General features: G+C 47.3%; 1 protein-coding gene across 4 annotated transcripts in view; it reads right to left on the minus strand.

The window, feature by feature from the left end:
* LOC147020853 (serine/threonine-protein phosphatase PP1-beta catalytic subunit-like) overlaps positions 1–15,000 on the minus strand; it is a 96,804-nt gene that overhangs the window by 79,579 nt on the left and 2,225 nt on the right. For 3 of the 4 annotated variants that reach the window (XR_015061982.1, XM_085896553.1, XM_085896554.1), the window contains exon 2: positions 9,508–9,639. The exons of the other annotated variant lie outside the window; for it this stretch is intronic. Coding sequence is in view for 2 of the 3 variants with exons in the window: in XM_085896553.1 (XP_085752679.1) it covers positions 9,508–9,639 (132 nt within the window). In the remaining variant the exon portion in view is untranslated. The remainder of the gene's footprint in view (positions 1–9,507; positions 9,640–15,000) is intronic. 4 annotated transcript variants of the gene reach the window in all.

The following is a 15,000-nucleotide window of genomic DNA, read 5'->3' on the forward strand; positions in this document are numbered from 1 at the left end:
TGACTCATTGGGACTGACTCAATCGGTCAACTTCCCGACCCGGATCTCAACCAATGGTACTCCATCTCTTCTGGATCTGATTTTGACAAATTTCCCTGACAATATCTGCTGCTCTTCCTTCGCTCCAATTGGTTCTTCTGACCACGTCCTTGTTAAAGTGGACATCTCTCTGGCTGTCATCAGAGAACCACCTCACCGCCGTCGAGTCTGGCATTTCACTCAAGCCGACTGGCAGGGTCTCCGAGCAGCCATCAAACTTACAGACTGGTCTCCTATCACTACTTTCTCAAACATCAACTCATCCTGGGAATTCTTTCAAAGAAACTTGCTCTCCCTCATGCACAGATTTATCCCCTCTCGTGTTCAGTTGTCTTACCCTTCCTCCCGCCCTTGGTTTACTGAAGCTTGTGGTGAGGCAGTTGTCCTGAAACAACTTGCCTTTGCCTCATGGAAAGCAAACCCAACTGAGGGCAATCTCAGTTCTTTCCACAAAGCTCGGAACAAGTGTGTATCTACCCTCAGGAGAGCCAGAAAACAACATCTTTCTCATCTCAAGTCTGAACTCTCAAACCTCTCTCCCTCCTCAAAATCCTGGTGGCGTTTAATCAAATCTGTTTCTGGTGTATGTTCCCCCTCCATCCCCTCCCTTACCTCAAATGGCCGCACTGCTGATTCCACACGTGATAAAGCTGAATGTCTAAACTCGGTGTTTGCAGCTAAATCTTGTGTCCCAAACCCATCACTATCTCTACCCACTTTACCCAGTCGCACCCAACTGTCCCTGGACTCTGTATCCTTTTCTCCTGACAAGGTGGAGAGCTTGCTTTCAAACCTCGAGTCAGATTCTGCAACTGGTCCAGACGGCATCAGCCCACGTGTCCTCAAAGCCTGCTCTTCTGCTCTTGCTCACCCTCTCTCTGTTCTATTCACCCTCTCATTTTCCCAAGGTCATCTGCCATCTGCTTGGAAATCTGCTAACATCACTGCTCTGCATAAAAAAGGTGCAAAAACAGATCCCTGTAACTACAGACCAATCAGCCTTCTCCCAATCATCAGCAAGGTTATGGAATCCATCATTGCTTCAGACATGAAATCCTTCCTCTTCTCCAATGGCTTGATTTCCAATCATCAATTTGGTTTCAGACCAGGTCACTCTACCCTGGATATGCTGCTACTGCTCTCCCATCAATGGATGGAGGTCCTCAATGCCAGACAGGAAATCCGAGCCGTATCCCTGGACATATCACGTGCTTTTGACACAGTCTGGCACCCTGCCCTACTCACCAAACTCTCTTCCCATGGTATTCAAGGCCATCTCCACTCATGGCTCGCAGACTTCCTCTCCTGTCGCAGTCAACGTGTGGCCCTAAACGGAGTTCTTTCATCCCCTCTTCCTGTGCAGGCTGGAGTTCCTCAAGGTAGCGTTCTGGGCCCTGTTCTTTTTCTGGTTTTCATCAATGATCTCTCGGACTCTCTGGAAAATCCTCTATTTCTCTTTGCCGACGACTCCACCCTCTGCCGTACCATCTGTCATCCCTCAGACCGGCAAGCAGCAGCTTCTTCGCTCACTGCAGATCTGGATAAAATCACAAACTGGTCCAACACGTGGAACATGTCTTTCAATCCACACAAATCTCACACTCTCACTATGTCTCTTCGAAAGGACCGTTTACAAAACCCCCCATCCACTTTCTCAACAATCCTCTGGAAGAAGTCTTTTCTTTCAAGCTTCTGGGTCTCACTATCTGCCATGACCTTTCCTGGGAAAGTCACATTTCCAACCTTGCCTCAAAAGCCAGTCGCCGACTGGGAATCCTCCGTCGTGCAAAGTCCTTCCTCGGCCCTCTTGAGCTCCTGACTACTTACAAAGCTTTTGTCCGTAGCCTGATGGAGTACTGCTCTCCCCTCTGGGCTGGTGCTCCTGCCTCCCACCTTTCTCGACTTCACGCTGTCGAAACCAGGGCTTTTAAGATCATTGGCATCTCCCGCAATGAAGCTGAGTCTTTGGGCCTCTCACTCAATCACCGCAGGTTGGTCGGTGGTCTTTCTGTCTTCTACCGACTCCTCTCCAGCCTTGCCCCCCTGCTCTCTCTGCGATTTGTCCCAACCACATTTCCACAGGGCGCTCAAGGTCCGCCAACAACCCCCTTCTGGTAAAACTACCAAAATCACGAATCACTGCTCATCTTCACTCTTTCATTCCTCTTTTTCCCGCCTTTGGAATAAACTTCCTCACTCTATTCTTTCCCATTCTTCCCTCCAGGCTTTCAAAACAGCTGTTCACCACCACCTCTTATCTTCCCCCATCCAAATCCTCGATCTTTTCTACCCCCGATAATCCACCCAAGCCCACTTCCTTCAATTCTCCTGCTTTCCTTCCTGAAAGTCCCTGTAATGTCCATCTTCTCCTCGCCATGTTCCCCGTCCCATCCCCATCCCTCTCCCTTCCACAGTTCACCTGTGTCTGTTCCCCAATGTTTTGTCCCTTCCACTCCCACCCCTCTTGTCTCATGCCTCCTTGCTGTGAGTTGTGTGTTAGCTCTCATACGAGCCTCGACCAAGGTATACAAAAAAAAAAAAAAAAAAAAAAAAAAAAAAAAAAAAGGGTTTCCCTTTATTTTTACACCACCAACGTCAACTACAACAACACCAGCATCACCCTCACCTTCACCTCGCCCTGGCTGACGCCATGGTGGGCGGAGTTCAAGGAGGAGCCTCGCGGAGGCCCTCGACCAATCAGCATGCTACGAGTGAGGTGGCCGCCGCTCAGCCAATCAGACCCCGCGACGGTGAGAAAGGGGTCCGCGTGACGTCACCACGACCCCGGGCCAATCAACAGACTTGACGCTCGTTTTGGCCAATGACAGGGCGACGAGCGATTCCGTGCGCCAAAACGGTCGAGTGAGGGAGAGCGGGGAGGGCGGAGGCGTCCCCTCCCCCCTGGAGAAGGGTGAATAAGGTTGCGGCGCGATCGGACGACGAGAGATCCTTCCTCCACAAGAACCGCAAGTCGGTTGCGCGCCGTCTCTCTGTCGGTGAACGGGGAGAGCTTTTGAGATAGTTGATGACCATCGAGCAGGCAAGATTGTGATCAATCTGATGGGCAGGTTGAACAAGTATGGCGTTATCAGCCCTCACTTTAACGTTCAACTCAAAGACTTGGAGAAGTGGCAGAGAAACCTCCTGCCTTCTTGACAGTTTGGGATACAGAGGAGAGTTTTTGGTTGCCGGGACGAGCGCTGAAGGGAGCTCTGGATTCTATCATCGCATGTCGACGCTGGCCTGGTTCGCCCGTGTCAGCCAAACCACACGAGGTGGACAGGTCCATGTCCGTGTGTGTGTGTGTGTGTGTGTGTGTGTGTGTGTGTGTGTGTGTGTGTGTGTGTGTGTGTGTGTGTGTGTGTGTGCGTGTGTGTCGGTGGGCCCGTCTGAAGGTAGGAATTGTTTCAGTGCTCTTTGCTGTACATACTTGCATCTCTATAGTCACATAACTCTGCTTCTTGCGTGCTCCCCCCTTTCCCCCATTAGAAATAAATACATTTGTTAAATGTATCAGCTTATTTCTGTGTTTCTTCCATTGGCTTAGCATGGCGCGTGTTGGTGAATTACAAAGGCTGTTGCCACAGTAAATGTACATTTGGACCGACGGGACTTTGGCAACGATCCGCTCGGGTTGCACACGGGTCGGGCACGCTAACGGCTCGACTCGTATGAGTGCCGTCGAGGGCGTGAATACTCAGTAACTCGCCACGTGGATCTCTAGGTATTTTGAAGATTGGCAAATAACCCTGTACCACGTGGTGGAATTATTGACGATTCACGGTCCGGTAAGGGACCTGTACCCTCGGAGTTTTCTGAAAGGTACGATCTCGATTCCGGGTGTTCGGTAGAGTCGACCCTACTGCCCCACCTAGCGGTCGTGCTCGCTGCCGATACCCGGTCCACAACAAATTGGTGTTCAGGAGTGGGATTTGAACCCCTCCGTCTCCACAAAATTCACGGATTCGGATCAGGGGTGTAGGGAGCGAACCCCCCCCCCCGTTTCCCCCAAATTACGAGCATTTCAAATTTATTTCCCAACACGCAACATGGCAAGCCAAGACGAGCTGAGGCAGGTGGGTAGAGATGCAGCGTTAGACGAACCCATAGACCAGGACACCACCCCCATGCAGGAACTTTCCCCGCAACCAAACTCAGAATCCGAAAGGGGCGCAGGGATGGCGTATGACAACCCCCCCCCCACCCCCGTCAAATTTCCCCCTCGGTCCCCAGCGACCGATAGTGGCGGATCGGCTCTGTTCGAGCCATCGGGCATCGAACAGCTGATACGAATGATGCAAGATTTAAAAACGAATGCGCAAAGTATGGAACACAAAATGGACGCAAATATGCAGGCACTGAGGGGCAATATGGATGAGAAGATGCATGCACCGAGGGGCGATATGCAAATGCAGCAGGGTGAGATGCAGAGCATGGGGTTGAATCTCTAGGCGGGGCAAGAGGCAATGAGGGCGAACTTGAAGGAGGTGAGTGGTGAAATGCGGACCGTGGGTGAGAAAATGGCGGCACCACGTGGCGAAACGATCGAGTCAGGAGGGAGTACAAAATGTGTCCGGCCCGCGATGGAGAAAGGTAAGGTCAAGGGGACGAGTGACGTCATAATTGATGGGGTGACGTGTAAACTCGGACACGAAGGGGTGACGGAGAAATTAAAAGAGGTGATGGAGACGCAGGATTTAGAAATAATGAGAGATGCCGTCGCGATAATTGGGGAGACAGATTAATAAACACGAAGAGACGACGGAAATGAAAACAGAGACAGAAACGCAGGAATTAAAAGAAATAACAGAGACACGGAGGGTGGAACAAGTAGAAGGGAATGAGTTGAAACTAAAGATAAAGAGCACACACACATAGAGTTAGTGAGGGGCAATGGGGTTGAGCTGGGGAAATGTTTCGTGACCCGGTGCGAGCAGCAGGATGGCCTCCTTCAGGGAGGAGGGGAGACGATATTCCCCCTTGAGGCCGATCGCGACGATGTGAGTCAGATCGGGCCGAACGAGGTTGAGCAGATGAGTGCTGTGAATGGGTGAACGGATGCACGCGGAGCTTGGGGGGTAAAGAGATCCCGGGACCCCTTGAGGTAACACGAATCCCCGATGTGATTGTCCCGGAGTGCGTGGTAAAGTGTATGAGTGGTGCGAGTGTGTCAAAAGGTGTGCAGAGTACGAGTGTCATGGCGTGCGTGAGTGCATGTGAGGAATTGGTACGCAGACCGACCCAGACGGTGGACGGGTTTATTGTGGAAATCGTGCCGGTTCCACAGAACGTGGCGTCCAAGGTCCGTTCCTCATTTTCGGAGTGGCCTGGGCGAGCGCGACTCAGGAAGCCGGCGCGTGAACGCCCGCGTTTCGAAAAAGACCGTTGCATGGACGGCTAAAATGGCGACTTCGGGATGAATTCGGAACATGCGGGCTCCCACGTGGGCGCGTGTGCGGGGAATCATGTGCTGCATGTTCTGCTCGCGGAACGCGTGGAGCGGGTTTCTGGGACGATGTGCGTGTGCTGGCCTGCATGGGAAACCGCGCAGGTTCGGTGAGCGAGTGGCATCATCGGTGGGGATCTCGCGGCATGAATGCTGGGGAAACAGCGCACGTTGTCCCGCGTGGGGAATCCCTCGAAGCGAGCGCTTGATGGGATGTGCAGGGTGACGTCATGGCTGCACGTATCGCCCGTTGGAAGAGACGCACGGGTGTACCGTAAACCACCACCGTGGCAATGCAGAGAGATAAAAAAGAAGAAAAAAAAAAGCCTCGCTTCCAGTACGCAGCCCGGTGTTTGGCATTGGAGCATTAGTTAGTGGGAAGGGTTGAGCATTAGATCGACCAGCCTCATTGGGGCATGAGCTGTCCTCCATGGGGCCCGTGGCCTAGTTAGAGGGAATGTTAGGTTAGATTTAGATGGGAAATGGATCTTGGGAGACACGGACGGACATGGAATGTGTAGTGGGGATGTAGCTTAGCTACGTAGATTAAATGGAACGTGCGTTAGGAAAAGGGACGACGAGAGAGCACGAGTTAGTGAGGGGAATTTAGTTATCAGGATGGCAGTGTTAGAGTGTGGTGTGAAAAAAAGAGAAAAATGTACTTGATGAATGAGAGTGGGTCAGTGGGCCCAAGAGTGAATGGAGCATATATGGAATGCATGGTGCGAGTGAATGAGTGGGGGGAGGAGTGAGTCCCACCCAAGTGACCCCGGGGTCAATTTAATGATAGTTAGGGGGTTAGTCAAATTTACCAAAAGGAGGTCGTTTTGTTGTTGGTGTGGACAGAAGGCTCGAAACCTGTTTTGTAGGGTGCAGGAGTCCATGGACTGGCTGGGAGTGTGGCTGTTGAAAGGTGAGTATTGATTAGAGGGCACCCCGGGCACCGGACAGTCGGCCAAAGTAGGCCAAGGGTCCAAGATAGTGTAGGGCCACGGGCGACTCGTCGAAAACGGGACCCGTAGCGCCAAAATGCCACATGGGCATCGAGGGGGATGAGCCAGGAAGGGCACTCCCCAGGTTCATAGGGAGCAGGTAGGCTCGGAGACAGCCTCAGGGCCCGGGGATACCATCGTTAGAGTTTGGCAGAGGTGGAATCCCTGCCAAGTGAGCCACGTTGCCCAGTCATGAAATTGTGCAAGAGCACGGAGGAAAATTTGAGGGCTAGGCCCAAATTTATAATGGACACCAACACAGGCAACGGGAATCATGGTTGTTCGAACCCATAGTTTAAAGTGACAGGCGTATGAAAAAGCCCCAGGGTAGTTTAAAGGTTAATAAAGGATAGGGTAGAAAGAAAAATGTACCCCTTCGCACCATCCATCCCTTTGCTCTCCGTAGGCCGCTGGACCCACCTTGGTAGATTGATGAAATATGTGGGAGGCCATTCTGAGGCTTCGTTGGGCCTCGAAACAGGACGCTAGTCTCTCCCCATTCCCCTCCAAAAAAAAAAAAGGAACTTAGGGGCTGGGAGTGGATGGACAGGATAGGTTAGCCGGACAAAGACCCAAAGGGGTTAGGGAGACGAAATTATAAGAAAATAAAAATAAATAAAAAATAAAAAGGGGCGAAATTTGGTTGTTTTGTGTTGCAAATTAAGGGAGTGGGTATGGACAGAGACAGGCAAAGGCGATAGGTTGGGGGGAGACCGTAGGTTAGGTCCGAGCCCGCTTTCGGAGTGGCCGGCACCACCGTACTCCCTCCATAGAACCTCGCGGACCATCCCGGAGGCCGGCCAGTTTCCTATGCCGGCCTGTTGTGTGACAGTTCCTGGTCCGCATCTGCCTTGCCATGCCTTTGTTGCCTGCCTTTGCCATGGCCCCATGCCTGCTACCATTTTTGCATTGCCCCTGTCACCATCACCATGTGCGCCAGGATCGTCCAGTGTTTTGCAAGGACTGCCCTGCAGGCAGCCACACACGGGGACTGCATTGGTGCAGCCTGTGCATAGTTTGCATCCATTTTTGTTTTTGCATCTTCCATCCATTTCAAATGAGCCAGAGACTGCATTGAGCAGCCTGGCCACGTCTTTCTTCTTGCATAAAGGCCACTTCAAATGGCCTGTGGGATGGTGCATGGCCTGCCATGTTAGGGTGAGTTGCCTCCAGCAGCTGGGGGTATGAAAGAAATAGAAAGAAGGTTCACTGCGAGGAATACTCAAGGGGGACCATTTGAGCAGGCCCTGAGGACGACTGACCTTCAGCTGCTGAGCACTCACCCCACACACAAACTGTTAACTTTGCCATGCCTCTTTCCCACAGATAACAGGTCCTGGGCCATGGTTAGTGTAAGTATTAGTTAAGGTAAAAATTGTAAATAAATTTAACCCACCTGTGTGTTTGTCTTAGCGCCAGCAATTTTAGTTAAGTCGTCTGTGTGAGTCTGTTAATTAGTTGCGCAGCGCATTAGGTTATTTATTTTTGGGACATGTATAAAAAATGTCACACTCAGGGATCCGAAGGTAAAACGTACGAGGGGAAAAGTTACACATGCTGGTCACACGCAAATTGGACTCGGGACGAGTCTGTAAAAAGGAGAGGAGGTAGTGTTACGAATCTGGAAGCCATGAGCACTCAACATACAGGTCCTATAGAACAATTATAACGGTAAGTATGTGTTTTTAGTTAGGGGCCCCGTCCCGTGTCTAATGGGAAATTAAATGTACATGCGCTGCGAAGTTACTTTGATAGTGAGGGTTTTCCTTTATTTTTACACCACCAACGTCAACTACAACAATGCCAGCATCACCCTCACCTTAACCTCACTCGGGCCGAAGCCATGGTGGGCGGAGTTCAAGGAGGAGCCTCGAGGCGGCCCTCGACCAATCAGCGTGCTACGAGTGAGGTGGCCGCCGATCAGCCAATCAGACCCCGCAACGGTGAGAAAGGGGTCCGCGTGACGTCACCACGCCCCCGGGCCAATTGACGGACTTGCTGCTCGTTTTGGCCAATGACAGGGAGACGAGCAATTCTGCACGCCAAAACGGTCCAGTAAGGGAGAGCGGGGAGGGCGGAGGAGTCCCCTCCCCCCCTGGAGAAGGGTGAATAAGGTTGCGGCACAATCGGACGACAAGCGATCCTTCCTCCACAAGAACTGCAAGTCGGTTGCACGCCGTCTCTCTGTCGGTGAACGAGGAGAGCTTTTGAGATAGTTGATGACCATCGAGCAGGCAAGGTTGTGGTCAATCTGACGGGCAGGTGTGGAGTTATCAGCCCTCGCTTTGACGTTCAACTCAAAGACTTGGAGAAGTGGCAGAGAAACCTCCTGCCTTCTGGACAGTTTTGGATACAGAGGAGAGTTTTTGGTTGCCGGGACGAGCGCTGAAGGGAGCTCTGGATTCTATCATCACATCTCGACGCTGGCCTGGTTTGCCTGTGTCAGCCGAACCATTGGCTTAGCATGGCGCGTGTTGCTGAATTACAAAGCCTGTTGCCGCTGTAAATGTACATTTGGACCGACGGGACTTCAGCAACCGTCCGCTCGGGTTGCGCACGCTAACGGCTCGACTCGTACAAGTGCCCTCGAGGGTGTTAATACTCGGTAACTCACCATGTGGATCTCTAGGTATTTTGAAGATTGGCAAATAACCCTGTACCACGTGGTGGAATTATTGACGATTCACGGTCCGGTAAGGGACCCGTACCCTCGGAGTTTTGCAAATGATACGATCTAGATTCCGGGTGTTCGGTGGAGTCGACCCTACTGCTCCACCTAGCGGTCGTGCTCGCAGCCGATATCCGGTCCGCAACATTACGATCCATCGTGGAGGAAACTTTCTCAATCCAAATAGTGGAATCAGAAGAGCTCGAAGGGAAAGCAATACCACAAAGGCACACAAAGGCAATTTCTCATAGGCCATCTACATAAAACTCAAGTACCAAAATGGTGGCACCAACAACTCCCTCACCCCCAACTCCTCCAAATTCCTTTCCTCTCCTCCCATCCCCTCCCTCCCAAAGGCTTACCACAAATCTTCAATGGAGCCTCCAGTTCAAGTAGAATGGGCTGGCTGAGGAATATCTCTCTCGACTTGATGCAAAGGCATCGAACTTCAGCTTCGGTCATGTGCACCGTTTTACCTGGGGGGCATCCCCGCACTGTCGTGCGCACGCACGCACACACACACACACACACACACACACACACACACACACACACACACACACACACACACACACACACACACACACACACACACACACACACACACACTCAGGAAACAGCAGACAAACCTGCACCGAACGTGGTCATTCATCCACATTGGAAAAACTAATGTGAAATTTAGTTATCGCTTAAGAAAGACTAAAACGTTTTAATGATTGCAAATTGGATTAGCGTCCTGCTTAAAGATGGAGCTGTTACTTTGGTCACTACTTTTTGGCAAATTATATAACATTCCTTAATCAGGACATGATATCCATGCCTACAACTTATTGGTTTCAATTTACGCAATACTGACTCATAGATTGGTGGTGGGCAGTCTTCTTATTATTATTATTATTGTGTATGGCAGCTTGGCTGCCGGGAAGCTATCATTTTGTTGGGGCATGACGATGCCACTGATGCTGTGCCCCTATACCCTGGTACTCATCGAGTACACTGCCACTCATTTAGGTGACCTCGGCAGGATGATAGGCTGTCAACCCCACCTGGTGTTAATTCAGCAGCCAACGGGGCTTGAACTCAGGACCCTAAGATCCCAAGCCAGCCACCCTAACCACGAAGCCAACACAAAGCTTGATGTTGGGCAATACAGGGGATGAAACACAACTAACTTCAGCACCAACCCCCTACCCCAATTTTACATTTTTTCCATGGGCCAGATTGTGAACTAATCTCCATAAGGTCTTGAATTATTGTCTTAATGACGTTTGAATATCCAGTGGCAAATATGGCCACCATGAAATTTATTTGTTCATATGCAGCAAGTGACTGTGGGTTTGTATTGATTTCTGGGAGAGGAGGGGAGTGGTCGTGCCATTGAGGCAATGAATGCCCCCTGTAGGGTGGAGAAGGAATGTGTCATTTAGTAAAGATGGAACACCATGGGACCCTTAAAGTTCAAACTAATGCCGGCAGACAGGACGGCTCGGACGCCCACTTTAACATCCTTCAGATGGACAGCACGCTTTGTCATGAAACACCCTATCTGCAAAACACCAGGATGGCAGCTGGGCCGAGATCCAAACCTCGGCAAAATAGTTCAACGGTGAGTGTGCATACCTCTAGGTTATCCTGCCAGCCTGTCACCAAGAAGTCAATGAGACAAATACTAAATCTGTTGTTCATCTTTCGGCTGCTCCCGTTAGGGGTCGCCACAGCGAAATCATCCGTTATGATCCGCATACTGATTTGGCACAGGTTTTACGCCGGATGCCCTTCCTGACACAACCCTGCTCGCCTCTTACGACACAGGGATCAGAATTTGGGTTTCGCCATGATTCCGGGTTGCTCTACACCCTGCCCAGTGCAGAGCCCCCGTCCTCAAGCGATCCTCCAACCCAAGCCTCCGAGTAGCCGGATTACAGGTGCACGCCACTACGCCCGGTTGAGACAAATACTAAATCTAAGATGTTAAATGCGTTTTCAGTTGTATTGACGTGTTCAATCCCTCAGCACATTACTAATGTTTGCATTGATGGTTTATGTAATTACTCCTGGGTCTGGGGGGGGTGTTTGTGTACATGACTCTTTTAGAGCGTTACTCTAATTTTTTTTGTTCTATATGCCAAGACCTTCAAAAAAAGTTTGGGTAACAAAACCTCCAGATCAAGTACGTTTTCTCTGTAGGGTCCATCTTGGATTCGCAGTTGGCTACCAGCAAACCATAATTGAACCAAAATGTCCGTATTGGGTTTGGATGGAATAAATCATGATAAAATATCCATAAATTATTAATTTTGATTTACTTCAATTACTTATACATTGCTTAACACATTTTAGCATGATTTATTCTCTTAAAACTTGGTTCACAGTAGAAAATGACCATATTTTATGTAATTTTAGTCAAAAATAGTCAAAAATAGCTTTCAACTTGAAAGTAGCTCAAAGTTTGATGCTCTCAGAATGACTTAATATTGTAAGTAGAGCTATAAAATTTGGCCAAAAGTTTCATTAATAAGTTCTCTGAGCAATTAAATTTTCATATTCTCACAATGGGGCTATGTGTGATGACCATAGAGCTCATTGTAAACCAGTCACCCCTACCCCCAAATGGCCACTTTTGCGGTATTTCATCAAATGATGATATCTCCTTAATTAAATGCCATGGAAAGTTGATTTTTTTTTATACTAAATATAGGTTATTGACCCCAAGGAATTCATTGGTAACATTTTTGTATTTTTTTATCTGATCTAATTAGCATAATCCCAAGATTTTCCTCAAAATGACTGCCAAAATAATGAAAAGTAGAGATGATTTAACATTGAAGCTTTAATTAATGGTCTAAAACAGTGATGTGCATATGCTTCAATCCTACAGAGACTATATTGAGACACTCATCTTAATTAGATGCAGGGGAACTTGGGGCACAACCACATACCAGGGCAAGGTCAAGTACCAAAAGATTTCCATATTTTATTTCCAGCCATCACACCATGTTTAGAATGATATCGGCTTTTTCTCGATAAAGGTAATACTGTGATGACAATGCTGTTAGGGTCCATTTGACCTTGACCCCATTGTTCAAGGCCAACCACCATGTAACCAAAAGATTCCATCTGTTATTTCCCATTTATTCATAACACATATATGTAACTGAGTCATCAGACCATTTTTTTCAGAAAGATAAGGACATTTTTTTTTTACAAAGGGAACACTGTTGAGGGTCTATTTGGCCTTGGATCCTTCACTCAAGGTCAAATATCAGGTGACCAAATGATTCCCCATATGTGATTTCATATTAGTGTATAATACATACCTAAGCCCTCAGACCATTTTAAAGTAAATTACAGCGATATGAAAGTCTATGATGTCATTTTGGGGGATACCTAAGTGAAGTAAACTATGATGTCATAGTGAGGTTAACTATGATGTCACTTCCTCTTGGCAACTGGATTTTCAAGAAAAAGAAGAGAAAACAATGCTGCAAACAAAAGGTAAGATTTAATGGATCACCTTTGATTTTAAGTAAATATAATGGACAAAAGTTGTAAATGAAATATCAAAGAATAATTGTATCTCTTAAAATGAAATATTTTAATGAATAATTGTGAAATCTAGATCAAAATATTTAAATTTCAAAGCAAAATGGGGGAAATCACCCATATGGGGGAATCCCCCAAATGAGGGAATCCCCCAATTCTATCTATAAATAGACAAATTGTCTAATGTCATAAAATTTGATCTTGAACACATAGAAATATAAATTAAATGTCAAATCATACATTTTAAGGGTAAGGAATTGAATGGATTTGGTTTCAAAGACCTTGACTTATGCTTTCAGGGTCAACAATTAGTATTCAGATATTAACTAGGCAATTTGTAAAATATAATAAAACCTGATCTAGAACACATAGAAATATGAATTAAATATCAAATCATCACATTTTTAAGGGTAAGGAATTGAATGGATTTGGTTTCCAATACCTTGACCTTGGCCTATGTTTTCAAGGTCAACTATTATTATGCACATATTAAATGTATCAGCTTGTCAAATCATATCTAGGATACATATGAATATGAAGAAAATGATAAATTATACATTATCAGAAGTTGGGGAAGAATGGAATGGAAACTATCATCACATGTTTTCTGCCAAAACAATAAAACAAAAACAGACCCCCATTAACATGAACACATGTAACATGGGGCACAACCATACATGTAAATGGATGGGGCACAAGCACAGAGGGAGTGGGAGTCGGATTGAGCTCGAGGGAGTGGGAAGGATATCAAGTTCGAGTTTCATCTTGAATATTGTTCTGCATTCCGAATTTTTTATATTTTGGCAGCAATTTTGGAATTATTAATAAGTAGATAAGCTCCAAAAACTCCAAAAATGTAACCAATGAATTTCTTGTGGTCAAAAACCTATATATACATGTAGTATCAAAAATCAACTTCCCATGCCATTTAGTTGAGTAGATATAATCATTTGATGAAATACCGTATTAGTGGCCATTTGGGGGCAGGGGTGACTTTGGTTTACAATGAGCTTTTTTCAATATTTTGGCAGCAATTTTGGAATTATGCTAAGTAGATCAAATACAAAAACTACAAAATTTTACTTCCTCAGTTGAGACTATCTCTTCAACTTGGTGTTTCATGCAGATAGGTTTAGAATTGTGACCTGCAGGCGATTGACAAACAAACAAACAAACAAATGAAATTGCTCGTTGAGCAAGAAATTGCCGGAATAACATTGTCATATCTCCATGATCTCTGAAAAAACAAAACCTGGAAATCAATTTGGTTCTTAGAAGTCGATGGTGCTACTGTTTAATGAGTTATAGCACTTAGTTTGGTCATGATCATAACTTGGAAGTCAATCGGACTTGAAATGGCGTTTTTATCGCAATTTGAAAGTTTTGACCCGACCCCCCTGACATTCGACCCCCGACCGCTAAGAAGGGTGTTGGTGTGACACCCCAAGGAGACATATGATTGGATGCAGTATTGGAAGATGCACATTTTTGATTTGGTTTGAAGTCAATACGACCATTTTAGCGGACGTTATTGCGAAAATAAGAATTTCAGTTTTTCGGTGACCTTGACTTTTGACCTAGATTCACCAAAAACGACAAGTGTCCAAGTTCGACCATGGCTGACGTCTGTACCCAGTTTGGTCATGATCGCTGAAACGGTGTGGCTGCTACAGGGTAAACAAACACACAAACAAACAGAGAGACAGACAGACAAGCCAGTAGGCGGCGATGGGTCGCCGAGCATGGAAACTATAAGATATAGAGCAAAATGGATGTCATATAGCGGATGGGGAATCACCTTAAGATTATGCATATCAAATCTCATCCAGTTCCATCTACTGATAACTACTCGGTATCCATTTGAATGAAAAGTACCGAAAATGCGGTTTGAAATGGGAAATGCCCAAAGTTCGAGGGGGTGCTGTGGGTGAACAAAGATCTAAATCGAAAATCCAGCTCGATCGTTTGTGCACAATGTATTCCAGACGATTAGTGTGAATTTTCATGACCATCTGACCATAACCCTAGGAGGAGTAGCATTTGGTGCGAAGGCACCTCCAGCTCTCGTAGATTATCAATTTTTGCACTAATTGACCTTTGACCCCTGACCTAAGCGAAATCGGTCAATATGTCCTGAGGCAAAGTTGTAGTACTCATTGAGTACCATGAACCTGCAAAGTTTCATTCATATCGATGCACTCACCTGATCGCTAGGGGGCCTTCAATTTTCGCGCATACTCTAATTGTAGGGGGCGCTGCGGGTAAAGTATTCCATATATCACAACAAAAGGAATATATTTGATAGAGCATCA

Source organism: Eptatretus burgeri, chromosome 9 (genome assembly GCF_056783735.1).
Source record: "Eptatretus burgeri isolate ZD-2024b chromosome 9, Ebu_testis_v1, whole genome shotgun sequence".
Classification (NCBI taxonomy): Eukaryota; Metazoa; Chordata; class Myxini; order Myxiniformes; family Myxinidae; genus Eptatretus; species Eptatretus burgeri.